The sequence below is a fragment of the Heptranchias perlo genome, chromosome 30 (genome assembly GCF_035084215.1).
Source record: "Heptranchias perlo isolate sHepPer1 chromosome 30, sHepPer1.hap1, whole genome shotgun sequence".
Classification (NCBI taxonomy): domain Eukaryota; kingdom Metazoa; phylum Chordata; class Chondrichthyes; order Hexanchiformes; family Hexanchidae; genus Heptranchias; species Heptranchias perlo.
This window is the reverse complement of record NC_090354.1, coordinates 4185920-4201905: the sequence shown is the minus strand read 5'-3', so window position 1 is coordinate 4201905 and position 15986 is coordinate 4185920. Positions and strand designations below refer to the sequence as shown.

Sequence of the window (15986 nt, the reverse complement as noted above, 5' to 3'; positions counted from 1 at the left end):
TATAGCAAGGTTTAAAAACTGCTCTGCAGTCTACTGTTACATTGCAAAATTGTAATAAAGAAATAGCTCAGATCATCCCCTTTGTCCTTTATCACATGTTTACATACTTGCAGGCATGTGGGCATCAAGCTATATGATGAGTTACTTGAACCTGAAAGTTTCATAATAAGATCTTCATGTCCTACTTCACGTAGGTGGGCCCAGTTGCATCAGGCCTTGTGCAGGAGTTCATAACAACTCTGAGTTTATCTGCAAGTCATGGCAGAGGGCTGAGGAAAAAAATAAACCCTTCAAGGTCAAGTTACAATTCTTTCCACTTTCCTTAGCTGTTGTTTTTGCAGAATTTTGAAGAAAAACATTTTGAACCATAACATTTAAGAGCTTTCACACATAAAGAAATATTAATTTTTATCTATTTAAAAAATATTATTGCCATAAAATGGTGAGCTTCCTAATTGGGATAGCATCTTACCAGGCTGCGTGTTGAAACACATTTGGGTTCTACCTTGCCTCCTTGTTTTTCCCATTAGCCTAGAAATTACTGACTGAGATATTAGTGTACAAACATTTAACATGTTTGCATGACACTTTTCTGTCTGCTATTTTAATGGAGGAATTAACCCACTTAAAATAAGATGGTTTACATCTCCTTCAAAATAGACAAGAGAAATGTCACGAATGCATCAAATGCTTGTACACTAAAATTGCAAACAATATTTCCAGGCTAACCGAAGCACAGTGGGCAGTGCCGTAGCTGGTCACTGAGGTTGAGTGCAGAAGCATTTTGTTTCAGCACTCGGCCTTGTAAACAGTAAGATGATTCTGGAAATTTGGGGGTGGGCTTCCCCCACACCCCTTCAGAAATCAAGAAGGATAAGGTCAGTGTGGAACCATGTCATGAATTATTCCTTTAAAACAAGAATGCAGATACAGTATTTTGCCGTGACACAGTTCTGATGTTAAAATGTAGATGTCCTGACCAGACTTTCTTTCCTCTTCCACCGTCAAAAAAAAAATCCGTCAAATTTCATAACATTTCCCTCAACAGTAAGATCTTGTATGTAGATCTCTACTTATTTTGTGCAATGCTGTAATTTTATTCTGAGAATATACAGACAGTAATTGATAGGATACAGCAAGTGACAGGTATGACTCAAGTTATTTTAATTGTCTTTGTTAGCAATGAAATGAAATGTTTTATGGAAGAGGGAAGCAAGACTGCAATTTGGCTATTAACTTAATTGTTTTATATTTTGTGGCTGTTCCATTTGTGATAGAATAAACTGATTTTAAAAAGGAGTAATTTAAAGCATCACTAAATTATTTATTTCAATTTTAGTTTGTGCTAGGATGCATCTTGTACCTGCTACCTTGATTGATTTGCTAATTTTATTTTAAAATGTTCTTCTTTGCAGGATTTCAGGAAAGGAATGAACTGGTACTTGACAAAATTTCAAAATAAAAATGCAGCAACAGGTAAGCTCAGTTCAACTTAAATCTCAATAGATGAACTCTGTGGAATAACTAAAGTAATTGTTCTAGTGTGCATGTTCACATGGTTAGAGAATTATAGATGTCCAAGAGTGATTTGAAGGCTGTAATCTAATTGAGGGGTTTTGATTGCCATCTGAACCACAAGATTAGATTACTGCCTTGAATCACACTACAGGATCTGTTGTGTTCTTTTTTTAGTAAAAGAAAAGGGTTATTCTGTTCACATTTTAACAAACAAAATACAGAATAGTGGGAGGTTGGGAACAGGTGTAACAGTGAGTTAGCACATAGTCCTTCCACTTCTGTGATTGGGTCTGGACTGATGGGATGAAAATCTCCTCTTGTTGATATGAATGAGTTTGGGGAGTCTCGACCAGTTCCTTTTTCCAGAGTGTAAAACTACTGATTCGGAGCTAATTTTCTAACCTCACTCAGGTCATTAAGGGGTGCTCTTTGAGGTTTGATTTCATTTCGTTCACCTGAGGAAGGCGGAAGCCTCCGAAAGCTTGTGAATTTAAAATAAAATTGCTGGACTATAACTTGGTGTTGTAAAATTGTTTACAATTAGGTTTGATTAAGGCATGGTTGCAACAAAGTAGAACGAGCTTTAGTCTTCACTGGCCTTGCTATGCCAAACCTGGGAGATCTTGAACATTGTGTGCTCGCAATAAAAAGTGCTCCATTCCTCAACCTGATATCCATCATTTTGACAAACACAAATATCACCAAAAAATTTCATACGCAAGAGGGGAGTAGTTGAGATGACTAGTTTATCTTCTAGTCTTGAGTAAGCTACTTGCCCATTGTGTTTACAATATAAAATTTCCACAGGTTGTCTTTTGTTGATCATGAAATAAAGGAGCAACTAATCTTCTCCTTCACCATTGTGCCTCCCCCCAGTATTCCTCTTAGTTAGCTGTATGTGATTGTAGATTTGGGTTTTGAATCTTGGAAGTGGTGGTACTCTGAGCTTAGAATTTGATACTTTTTTAGCCTAATAATTTTCACCTTTGTTCTCAGAGGACCTCTGGAGCTGTTTGGAACAAGCTAGCGGAAAGCCTATCAATGCTGTGATGAGCTCATGGACAAAACAGATGGGGTTCCCTCTCATTAATGTTGAAGAAAAACAGGTGCGTTGCTAGCCCAGTCACAATCCGTGAACGTGTCCATATCCATAGGACAGAGTGGAAATGGCTTCATTCAGAAATATTTATCACACTATTTCTTCTTTAAGCAGACGCCTCTGTCTAATTACTTGGGTTCCTTCAATGGCTTAATATGTTTTGTGTTGTAAGCCCCTCTCTTGAGTGGGAGGCTAGAGTTGGCTTCAGTGAACCTCCGCTAGAGAGGGATAAACGAGCCAGGGTTCCTACTCCCATTTACTCCTATAAACCCTGCTGGAAGTATGTGTGTGTGGATGCTGGGTGAAGACCTGATTTTGCTTGACTGTGATGTCCCTGTGGTTGATTAGCCCATTGTTGCACATAGTCCAGGAATGCACAGTGAGAAAATTAGGAAAAGGAAAAGTAATGGAGAAGCTATTCTTCAGTGGCAAACAGACTAATATATTGGTGAAGCAGGATTTCCATTAGTATCAGGCAGGGTGTTTTAACACAAAATATAGTTGGACAGTCCAATGCAGTTAGAATGTTTGTCGACTGATGGGGATTGATCTCTTTTTAAAGCAGCCCCCTCAAGATATGGTTTTGTGGTCTGGTAAGATATGTTCACTTTAATTCAATATTGCCACACAATTCTATACGGGGAAACAGCCTTTCAAATATTAACTTTGTAGGCTTCTTGCTCTCCTTTCCCCCCCTCCCACCCCCAAATTTCCAAAGTACCAATTTTCTTTATGGCATTTGAAAAATCTACACTATACAACAGCCATGTTCAAACTATTTTGTAGCTCCCCTGTTTCTGAATTTCACTTAAATGTATTTCTGCAAGTTGTGACCATTTAGAGATGGGAACTTTTTGTCCACCAAACCTTCAGGCTTGTATATCCACTTCATGTACTAGACATCAAGTACTGTGGTATCTAAACATATAATATATTTTTCAGCAAGGAGAAGGCCGAGTATTGAAGATTTCCCAGAAGAAATTCTGTGCCAGTGGATCGTTTAGTGGTAAGAGCAAATAAAATAACTAAAACTGTTGCATGTCTTTGTAATTTAACCCTTTAAATACTGAAAAACCTCTCTAAACTTTCAGAATTGGAACCTTTCTCTTTTCATAGAACTTCTGTAAAGATACTGCCTGTAGATTTCTAATGAATATTGATTATGGTACTGTAGTCATCAGAAAGTTGTAAATGCAGAAGTCCTTTTAGGTCTCTAAAACTGACACTTTGCCTGAAAACTAAGGAACTTTTTGGGGAATTTCATGCTCAAGGCCTTGGGACGTTAGAGCTTGGGAAACTAAACATTTTTGCACTTCACCCCCAGCATCAAGAAGCCTCGACATGGGTATAGTATGCATTAGATGTAGGGTCAACTTCCAATCGCCCGCTGCAACAAAAGCCTTAATCCTGCTACCCTGCCCCAACAAGGACTTTAATGCCTGTCTCTCACTCCCAGTTGAAAACAGCTGATTTAGCATCACTAACTACATTTGCGTCAGTTTGCATTTCATACACTAGCTATCCGTGTGATATTGAAATTAGGTTTTCAGTTTGGTGCCATTTCGTACTGAATTCTGGTTAGTTTTGTATCAAATCCCAACATGAAACCCAAAGGTGAAAGAGCAACGTTCTGAGTCAATGTGCCATCCAGACTACTTTTTCCTTAAATTTTAACTATCAAAACTTTTACCAAAAATTCAAGACTTAATGTAATGCATAGCATTCTTGGACTAAAAATAAAAGTTAAAGTTTATCTCTGTGTAGGTACTAACTGAGGTTTGAAACCAAACTGTTCTTGTCATGGGAGACGAACATCCCATTTTGTGAAATGTTTTAAGAGGAAAATTGAATCCATCTAACAAAAAAAAATTCTTGCTAAGAATTGATGCATTTGAAGATGAGTAACCTTGTATAAAAGTGGATGTCACTGAAGGTAGATTTTACACCAGGCGTATCTGTCCTCACTGATGTGTTACACATAACTTCCAGCAGGAAACTGAAGCCAGGGGGGGCCCAAGAAGTCTAAATAAGTGAGTAAAAGATGCAGTCTCCACAGGGAGAAAATACAGCAGAAAAACAATTATAGGGGGAGAATGAGAGAACTATTATGTAGTTGGTCTGTGCTAAGTTAGCTATCTCAGCTGTGCTGGCAATTGGTGTATAACAGTTGTCCACAGCTGGACTGGAATAAAGTGAAAAATTGGATAGGGTTTCCACATATGATCAGTATCCAGCGGCCTTGCCAGAAAGTGCACATGTGGATGTTGGGTGAAGACAGAATTGGACACAACTGTGAATGCCCTACATGGGTGACATTTGTCACTTTCACTTCATTTTGTACTTTAGTTTATCAACATTTGTATTTACTTACTTTACATGAATTTGAGTTTTGCCTTTGGTGAGATTTGTCTCCTTGGAAACCATTGGGGGGGCCACTTTAATCAGTCTTAACTATTAAAACAGAAATTATATTTCTTACATTTCAGTAAATATTGGAGGAAAAAAATACATTGTCTGACCAGACCAGTTGAGGCCCACTGACACCAATTGTTCAAGGCAGTTTGTTTGCATTAAATGGCTTCAATGCACCAGCCTCTCTCTTTGCTTCACAAAAGAGAGGATCCACAGCCTGTTGCAATTTTGGGCGTCATTCCAGATACTGTTTCTCGATGCCAACACAAAAGTCCACTTCCAGAGGCCAGCCCCTCACTCCCACTGAACTGAAGTACACAAAGGTAATCTGGAACAGCAGGCCACAGGGTGAGCAATTAACCTTCACTCAATGAAACCACAGTAAACTTCTGATCGCTCCGAAACCTGCAGCAAATAACATGCTAACAGGCCAATGATTCAAGCTGAAAATGGCAGTGGGATACTTGATTTCTCACCAGTCCTTTAAAACTGTTGCAAAACAAAAGTCCTGAAGCTCCAGTAATTCTTATAATCTTAGTCCACTCATCCGTGAAGAAAAGCTTATATGTGAGAAAGGCGTCCTGGTGAGTGCATACAGTGATATGGCGAGAAAGAGATTTAAGAACATGGGCCGTCCAGTTAGCTTATAAGCCCCTCTTCCCTTTCGCTGTCAAACCAATACAAGATAAAAAGGTATCTTCACAATCAAATAGATTTCAAAGTGCGCTAGATAGAGTGGGTCTCAGAATCATTACCTTCAGGAATAAGGAAAACTGCAAAAATTTTGCTCATATAGCTCTATGATGCAGTAATTGTAAATATTATTTATTGATTTGTTCTCTGGATGTAGGCGATGCTGGTCAGGTGCATCGCCCATCCCTAATTGCCCTGAGAAGATGGTGGTGAGTTGCCATTTTAAACTTCGTGATGTTTGTACAACTGGTTTGCTGGACCACTTCAGTGGATATTAAAAGTTGATCACATATTGTTGCACTGGAGATACATTTAGGCCAGACCCTTGGTGGGGGTGGCAGGTTCCCATCCCTGAAGGACATTAATGAACCAGTTGGGCTTTTATGACAATTCAGTAGATTTTGTGGGGTTTTTTTCTAGTGAATTCAGTTTCACAACTTGCCATGGTGGGTTTTATACTCATGATTTCCGGGTTGCTAGTTCAGAACCTTAACCACTATCGTAACTATTTCTACCACTTGGGACTTAGCAAGTGCTAATCCTTTGTTAGGCGGTGCAATTAGCTCAGTCCTAAATGACACATGCTTTTCCTCAAACAGTCAAACTGTTTCTTCTTGATATGAGGGCTGCCTACAGGCAGTCGACAAACAGGGACAAAATTTTTCCTTTTGGGAGCAGCAAGCCACTTTGTATTCTACACCTTCCCCCTTACACACAAAACACATCCAGCCTTCCCAGAAACCAGATACAGCAGACAACCTGAAAGATTGTTACAATATTGTCAAGCTACAAATTCCTATTACAGAAAGAGATGACTATGATCTTAACCCAGATGCACCCTTGAGTTTGTCACATCAACCTGCAGAGAAAAAAGGTATTGAGGGTCCCTCAATGTGGTAAAAGCACCCAACGGTGTAATACTGAATCATACAGACCAGGAACAATAATAACAACTTGCCTTTATATTGTAAAACATCCCAAGGCAAATCACAGAAGGTAATCAGACAATAATTGAAACTGAGCCAAAGAACGAGACATTAGGACAGGTGACCAAAAGCTTGGGCAGAGGTAGGTTTTAAGGAGTGTCTTTAGATGAGAGAGATGGAGAGGTTTGGGGAAGGAATTCCAGAGTTTAGGGCCTAGGTGGCTGCAGGCACGGCTTCCAGTGGTGGGGTAAAGGAAGTAGGGGATGCACAAGAGGCCAGAGTTGGAGGATCGCAGAGTTCTTGCAGGGTTGTTCGGCTGGAGGAGGTTACAGTGATAGGGAGGGGTGAGGCCATGGAAGGATTGGAACACAAGGATGAGAATTTTAAAATTGAGGCATTGGTGGACCGGGAGCCAATATAGTTCAGCGAGCACGGGTGATTGGTGAATGGGACTTGGTGCGAGTTTGGATATGGGCAGCAGAGTTTTGGATGAGCTTAAGTTTATGGAGGGTGGAAGATGGGAGGTTGGCCAGGAGAGTGTTGAAATAGTTGAGTCTCGAGGTAACAAAAGCATGGATGAGGGTTTCAGCATCAAATGTGCTGACGCTTGGGTGGAGACGGGCAATATTGCGGAGGTGGAAGTAGGTGGTCTTAGAGAATATGGGATTGAAAGCTCAGCTCAGAGTCAGACAGGTCGCCGAGGTTGTGAGCAGTCTGGTTCAGCCTCAGACAGTGGCCAGCAAGGGGGATGGAATTGGTGGCGAGGGAACAGAGTTTGTGGCAGGGGTCGAAGACAGTAGCTTCGGTCTTCCCTTTGTTTAATTGGAGGAAATTTCAGCTCATCCGGGGCTGGATGTCGGACAAGCAGTCTGATAATGCAGAGGTGGTGGAGGGGTCGAGAGAGAGAGTGTAGAGGTAGAACTTGGTGTCGTCAGCATACTGGAACCTGATGCCGTGTCTTCGGATGATGTCGCTGAGGGGCAGCATTTAAATGAAAAATAGGAGGGGAAAGGATAGATCCTTTGGGGACTCAAGGTAACAGTGGCCGGGGGAGAGCGGGAAGAGAAGCCATTGCAGGAGTTTCTCTGGCTATGACTGGATAGGTAAGAGTGGAACCAGGCGAGGGCACTGCCACTCAGCTAGACAACGGAGGCATTGGAGGATGGTGCAGTCAACCGTGCCCCATTTTTGGTCTGTGCTGAGTTAGATGATCTCTGCTGAAGCACTGGTAGGGATGCTACAATAGGTCTCAGCGCCTTTGGGTATGGGAGGGAAAAACTAACTAACATTTCAATTTATGATCACTGCCCAGTGTAAAGTGTGGATGAGCACAGAATTAGGCTTTGCTTTGATGCCTCCTGTAGTCAAATAGTCTGCTGGTTATCACTATCTAGACGTGCAGATAGTGAATGGAGCCACCATTTGGATGAGGTACCAGAGGGCAACCAACACCAATGGAATTATCTTGCAACATGATTCAGTCTCCAGGAGAAAGGGAGAAAATTGGGAGGGGGTAAAATGGATGTGAGTAACTAGTTATTACGTATCGTTCTTATCTGTAGGGGTTTCTCTTTTTAAATTGATGAGTGTTAGAAAATAAACATTTCACCAAGTTTCACCCATGTAGGTGAGTTATTTTGGCTGTTAACTGATTTCTGATACAAAGAGATGTGCGTTGAATTTTGGCAATCAGTGACCTTTTGAAATTTTTTCCTTAAATGTTAAGTTAATCTGTGCTAAACCATCTTGCAATACATGACTGACATTGTTTAATTTTCACTCAGACAAATACGGAGAAGAATAATTTTTTATTAACTCCGGTTTTTAACTTCGCCCCCTGACTGAGAGGTTAAGCAGGTGACTTGCTTACTGACACTCTGTCAATCATTTTTGAACCAGGAGCACAGAATTATGATATTGGCAGCATCCAACACAGACTAGGGACTGATCGAGGACATGCCTGATCTGTACGGCTAAATACCTCCCAAACATTCGGCAGAGAACAAGAGCTCTAAAGGGTTTATAGGGTTGAATTCTCACCGTACTATTGTGATTGAGCACCCCAATGTTGAGAATCCCATGAAAGGCTATTTTTAAATATACAATTTTAATTCTTAATTCAAAATCATAAGTTACATGTAAAATATAACCTGACTTGAATAATTGAGAGGATTTTGCTTTATGAATCAGTCTTCAATTGTAGTTAGAAGTCCCCCTCAGTAAGTATTGTTGCAGATTGAATCAAAGTTTTTAAAGCAGTCCCCCCGCCCCCTTCAGCTCTTCTCCTGTCCTTCAGAAGTTAGCTGATTTGTCGGAAAATGCTGGAAATCCGCAGCAGGTCAGTCAGCATCTGAGAGTGAAAAACAGGTTAACGTTTCAGATAGGATCTCTTTATTAGAACTGATTCCACCCAAAACATGAACCTATCTTTTTGTTTCAGATGAACAACCTGCAGTATATTTCCAGTACTTTTCTGTTTTAGTTCAGATTTCTAATATGTAAAGGATATTCTTCTTATCTGTATTGGTTAATGTATCAGCCACTTCCTAGCATATAAATGTTCTAAGTGATCGTTATTGTCTGTGAAACCACGAAAGTTCAAAAAAACATTTTTCTCTCGGGTCTTTAATTTCCTTGTGCCAATAAAATATCAGCTGAAAAAACACTATTGCAAACCTGTACAGTGGCATTGACACAACCTGGGAACAGGTCGTTACCTCCTCTCTTGGTTTGGAGGTTAATATAGAATCATAGAAATATAGAATCATAGAAAATAGGAGCAAGAGTAGGCCATTCAGCCCTTCGGGCCTGCTCCGCCATTCAAAATGATCATGGCTGATTGTCTAACTCAGTACCCTGTTCCCGCTTTTTCCCTTTTTCCCCCATATCCCTTGATCTCTTTAGCATGGGAGTCATAGATTTGGAGGAGGAATTAGGAAATCTTAATTTGGGACCTAACGATAGATATTCATTGAGTAAGACTCCTGAAGTGACAGTGTCTTTTTCAAAAAAAATAAACTAATGTTCCAATTCAAATGGACCAAATGAATACTTTGTTTATGTGGGACAACTTAACCTGTATTAAACTGAATTTGCTCTTCGGAAGGATGTATAAAGGGCTGAAGGAAGGGAATAAAAATGGATAAGATTCAAATTGACTGAGCTTGATTTTCAATATTTGCGATCTCTTCATTGGTCTTTTTGAAAAGGTTTAAAGGATTGGTAGCATGTGTGATTCAGTGATACTCATCTGTCACAAACTATCTGCATGTAGAGTGGAGCCCAACTCTTAAGATCTGTTTAACATCTATATTTCTAAAAAAAAAAATCCAATTTTCTTCCCTTTCTCTCTTTCCTGATGACGCATGCTGGGGTAGAGATCCAAGGGGCACCAACTGGCACCAAGTACCTCACCCAAGTGGTCATTCTTTGTGTGTGGGTCCAGTAAGTAAGGGACATCATGGTCCAGCCTCTCCTAACTAGATATCCGTACATGCCTGCCTTCCATTGGATAGTGATCAGGAGTGTGGAAACTCTGACCAGTTTCCCCCCTTCCCTGTTCCTGGGACTCTGAGACCAATTGTAGCACATCCACTGCTGTCCTTGCTGACATCAGCAAACTCAGCACAGGCCAAAAGATCACATTTGGATCATCCTGGTGTGTGGGACTCAGTTCCAAACCAGGCAGTGCATTAACCCTCTAAGCTGTCTGGGAGCTTTGTTTCATTTCTTTTAAGTGATATTTTCTATTCCCATCGAGCTCATTTCTACCCTTTGAGGGAAATGGAGTCAATCTTCTCAGGGCTCTACTACATAAATCCATTCATGTATAAGTACACCTCTCCTGTGTTTCCCAGGTAGTGACTGTCCTCACTGGATGGTCCCTATTAGTATCTGCACCAGTGAAGATGTAAGCTGTGATAATATGAAGGTGTTACTGGACCAGCCAGAGATGACTATCACTGTGAAGAATGTGAAACCGGACCAATGGATAAAGGTAGGTCACCAGAGAACTTCAGAAGTAGTTTAGGGTATGTATTCTTTGCTATCTTTCAGTTAAATAGACTTTTTCTCTACCCTGTTTCGGTCCTGGCAGCACAGTTTCCTTGCAAAAGAGCAGGCAGGCTACCTGCTCCCAGGCGTCTGCCAGCATTGCTCTTCAATGATCTGCTAGGTGCACAAGAGCAGCCCAAGTGACTAACCTAATGCTTTGCCTCCATCCTTTTGGTATTGCGCCTAACCTCCACTCTGTGTCTTTATGTGAAGATATTCCGATAAGACCAGGCATTTCCTGTACCAGGAATTCTGTGTGCAAAAATGATTCTTGGGTGCAGTGCTTCTGAGTCCCAGTGTGCTATTCCATGGAGTTTGTATCACCGATTGGCGACACACTATCCGTTTGACCTCATCCTTGCTGTTTTGGGAAACATGTGAATGGAGACCTAGCACAAGAGAGGAGGAGATCATTTCAGGCTGGATTTGCACATCTCCAAGTGTTGGTTTCAGAGGAGCTTTGGTCAGGAAAAGTGTATGGTCCAGGATTACCCAAGAAGGGGCAAGGAGAGAAATTGCATTCAAAAACAATTTTTCTTTTTCCTTTTATTACTATTAGTTTAACAAAAGAAAGTACAGGTCATACTAACAGGGATTCGAATTCTGGCATCTTGAGTTGGGACCTCATCTCTATTTTCTTTTATTTTGAAAATATTCTCCTGGCAAAAATCACAGTGGAGTATGTCCAAAGAATTATTTTTGTGTAAAGGCAAGTCACTTTCTGTTCGAAGGAGGGTCAGACATATGTGTACAGTTCCCCTTGTTGTAGGTGTGCTTCAATGCACTGCACTTTAGAACAGTTGAACAAGAAGTAAAAAATGAGAAACTCAAAATCCTGGAAATCTGAGATAAAAACAGAAAATGCTGGAAATAGACAGCAGGCCGGTCAGCATCTGTAAAGAGATAAGATGGGTGAACTTTTCGGGTGGGTACCCTTCATCAGACAGTCTCGTGAAGGGTATGTGCCTGAAATGTCATATTTCAACTGGTATTCTCTCTTTACAGATGCTGACCCACTGTTTATTTCCAGCATTTTCTGTTTTTAATTACAGTTGGACAAGAGTTTGCCCAGACTCCTGCACGACAAGTTTCTAGTTGATTGTGCCATTTAAGGAGCTGTGAGGTGAGGAGACTACTTGTTCCTCAAGGGGAACGGATGGAAAGGCTGATTCATTCTCGACCATTATAAGAACATAAGAACATAGGAAATAGCAGTAGGAGTAGACCATACAACCCCTTGAGCCAGCTCCGCTGTTCAATCAGATCATGGCTGATCTTCTACCTCCTCCGCTTTCCTGCCCTATCGCCATATCCCTTAATTTCCTAAGAGTCCAAATATCCATCGATCTCAGTCTTGAATGTACTCGACGACTGAGCATCCACAGCCCTCTGGGGTAGAGAATCCCAAAGATTCACGACCGTCTGAGTGAAGACGTTTTTCCTCATCTTGGTCCTAAATGGCTGACCCATTATCTTGAGACTATGCCCCCTAGTTCTAGACTCTCCAACCAGGGGAAACATTAAACTGTCAAGCCCTCTTAGAATTTTATATGTAACAATGAGATCACCTGTCATTCTTCTAAACTCCAGAGAACATAGGCCCATTCTACCCAATCTCTCCTCATAGGACAACCCTCTCATCCCAGGATTCAATCTAGTGAACCTTTGTTGCACCCCCTCTAAGGCAAGCATATCCTTCCTTGGGTAAGGAGAGCAAAACTGTACACAGTACTCCAGGTGTAGTCTCACCAGAGCCCTATATAATTGCAGCAAGACCTCCTTAGTCTTATACTCCAGCCCCATTGCAATAAAGGCTAACACACCATTTGCCTTCCTAATTGCTTGCTGTAGTGGAATCTCTGAGTTGCACCATTGTATAAACAACTGATTATAGAGTCCAGTTACTTGGGTGTCAACTAACTGCCCACTTTCTTGGCCAGGAAATTGTACATTATCTTCCAAAATTTTCTTATGTTCTTATGAAACAAAAAAGGGAAGAAATTACACTGCTGGATGAGTTGCACTACGGTGCTTAAAATTGACTTCCCCAATGGATTTGATTGTGGGCTCCAAGTGTTGCTTATTTTAGACCTTGTAAATCCGGTAATTGACCTTCACATTCGCCAAACACTTGCTGTACTTGTGTTCTTCATGCAGCTTTGTAGTTTGCTTCCTTTGCAACATCTTAAACTTCACTTGAAGAATTATAAAGCATGAAAGCATAATTTTGCGTTCATTTACATCAAATAGTTGTTGGATTGCAAGACTGCTAACCTAGAATGTAAATCTCTGTCCCTCCCTCTCTGCCACCCCCCTCTCCTCTTTCCCCCCCCCCCCCCCCCAAAAAAAAAGCTCTGGACCCCTCCCTCTGGGCTCTGCCCCCACCCCCTCTGGAGTTCCCCCATCCCGCCTCCTCTCTGCCCTTCCCCCATCCCCCCTCCTCTCTGCCTTGTCCCCCCACCCCGTGCACCCTCATCCTCCCAGTCTCTCCGATATATTTGAGAACACAATGCTTAATTGTGTAACCAAGTAAATAAACAGATGGTGCTCTATTCTTTCAACCTCATCAACTGTCTCTGCAGCTACTGCCAAATGGAGTTTTAAAGAAACAAACACCCTGTACAGCTTAAACATGCTTCATATTCTAAAAGTCACAGTCAGTTTTTTTCATATCCATGTATTGAAGGTTACTTTGCTTCACATGTGTTTGGTGACAGCCATAATATGCAATTTACTTGGATGAAATTTGGTGAAATGTCAAACTAATAGACATGGTAATATTCACATTCGAGAGAAGGATCGCATTCATGGTATTAGTTGAGTTCTTGCCTCAGTAGTAGAATAGCTCAAAAATGAACCTTTTCTATGTTTATCTTAGCAAGAGAGTGTCCTTTTAAGACATTTATTTTAGCATCGGGCAGTGATCCATCACAACACTTAATCATTTGGCGATTGGTAATACAGAGACATCAGTCTTAAAAACCACCTGTACCAAGAGACCATCAGTTCAGATCCATTCCAGTCATAAATTTACGTTTGAACATATTGCCAGATCACCTGTCTTGAAACCCCACTTGAACGCAGTCCCAGTTGTGGTTGTTAAAAGGCCGGTGTCAGTGCAAAATCACATATTTATGGTACACTTGGCACTATTTGAACTATAAGCAGGGGAGAATGGAGCAATTGGTTACATTGATAATTCTGAGCTTCTCTGGGTCAATGCATATTTTATAGTGATGGCAACACTCAAGTAGTGCAAATCCTGTGGCACCAAATTCATCTATTGCCTATCCAGTACCCCTTTCACTGTTCAGATTTAGTTGATCAGTCTGACATCTGAAGTCTGCTTCTTCCAGCTCGTGAAACTGCCTTGCTTATACTTGAGAAAAAAATGGCTACCGTTATCCTGATTGTCCATACCTTCCTCAATCAAATCAGCTCATCCTCCAGCACAGTGACTCGCTCCTTGTTTACGTTGTTCATTGCTGCACTAGTCCACATTTGCAGATTAATTTATGCCAATTGTTACCCAAACAGTGCATATCTGAGCATGAATCAGCAGTCCATTATTAGGCAGCAGAAAAAAAATCTGGAATAAAAATCATTAATTAAAAATAAATCTCACCTGCACAAGCAGAGTGTGCACGATTCAGGTGTTAGTGATCCCCACCCTTTTTCTCGTTTGATTACTCTGACTCACAAACTGAGGTGGGTCCAGGAGACGTGGCTTGAATTGCTTAGTTTCCAAAATGGCTGCTGCACTAGTCCCGGATTTACAAATGAATCTGAGCCTATTGTAAACCAAACAATGCATGAATTATCCACTAGCAGTAGATAATCAGTTAAATCTAGCGATTTATGAATATTCATGTTTGTGAAAAAGGGAGAGTGAAGAAAACAGGCGGCTCGACAAGGGATGACTGCATTGATGATGGTTCTGACCTTGATGGCCATCTGAGCTATTAAGATTCTGGTGATACATATACCTCTATTTAAAGGGTGGGGCACAACTGTAATGGAACTGTTCAGTTCATACTGCCTTTGTAATGCAATGTTATGCTTTTAAGATTTGATGTACACTAGTTTTTGGAACCAGTGTTTTGGGTCAGGCTTTTCCCTTCCCCGTTCCACTTAAAGTGAGGCAGCTGTATGTATGAAGAATTCTTGATGCAAAAACCGTTGTTTTCTCTTTCCGCATGAGGGTATCAATCCCTCACCTGGTGTCACGTTCATGCTACAGCTGAATGCTGGTGGGCAGGCACCTGTTCTGAGGCCTGTGCCATTGATGTTCTGAGCCAGGCACTAGAAAGTGCATGAGAACAATCTGATGCGATTTTCATCCGGTCTCTTTGGGGAGTGCCTGCGCTACGCTCATTAGTTCCCCACAGCGGTATTGTTGGGATCTGGAACTCAGCAGAATCTGCTCTCCCTCAGAGCCATTTCTAAGTTGATTAATGGGACAGATAAAGTAGCATCAAGAAGTGGTGCTTTTACACTGATACCATTTTCAGAGCGCCAGGACCAACCGAGTTGTTTCATTGCCCTATTATTTATTTAATTGGGTTGATACTAGCAAGAAAATAATCTTAACAGTGCCTGCATTTACTAGGATTCTACTATACTGGACCTGGTAGCTGTACAGTAAACATATCTAATGCAATACACTACTTGCTTCAGAGAATAATGGGAAAGGATGTTCTGGACAAGTAAATGAATGTACATTGGGAGCTCTACCAATGTACACGAATCATTCTCTTTTTGCTTTTGTTTACACTTCAGTTGAACCCAGGAACAGTGGGATTCTGTCGCATTCAGTACAGTCCAACAATGCTCGAGAGTTTACTCCCCAGTATCCGGAATCTTGCACTCCCTCCTGTAGACCGACTAGGGCTTCAGAATGACTTATTTTCTCTGGTAAGTGGAGAGGGACTGGGGAAATATCCATCAAGTAAGAATATGTTGCTCAAGTTCTTGAAAATGTGTGTGCACCCGAGCTACAGGAGACTGCTGCAATGCAGCACAATTCTCCTTACAGAAGCCCAAATGTGATTAATTTTCTTCAAATAAAACTGTTTTATGGTCAAAATCCTATTTACTTCCAAAAAATGAAGCGAATTCAGGTTAATGGTACTCACCCATGGTGGTATGGCTGTAGGAGTTCAGGTTCTTTTCCATACAGAATAATAGCTGGGAGTGAGTGAAGAGTTCAGATGACAAAGTATCTGGAGTGGTTTATAATTAAAATTGGAATGCTGAGATTCGATTGGCTGTTTGAAATCATTCCA

General features: G+C 41.1%; 1 protein-coding gene across 2 annotated transcripts in view; it reads left to right on the top strand.

The window, feature by feature from the left end:
• The window catches only part of npepps (aminopeptidase puromycin sensitive), a 190131-nt gene that overhangs the window by 127388 nt on the left and 46757 nt on the right, over positions 1–15986 (top strand). For both annotated transcript variants that reach the window (XR_010957995.1, XM_067968761.1), the window contains exons 12-16: positions 1416–1476; positions 2515–2624; positions 3560–3623; positions 10506–10645; positions 15481–15615. Coding sequence is in view for 1 of the 2 variants with exons in the window: in XM_067968761.1 (XP_067824862.1) it covers positions 1416–1476; positions 2515–2624; positions 3560–3623; positions 10506–10645; positions 15481–15615 (510 nt within the window). In the remaining variant the exon portion in view is untranslated. The remainder of the gene's footprint in view (positions 1–1415; positions 1477–2514; positions 2625–3559; positions 3624–10505; positions 10646–15480; positions 15616–15986) is intronic.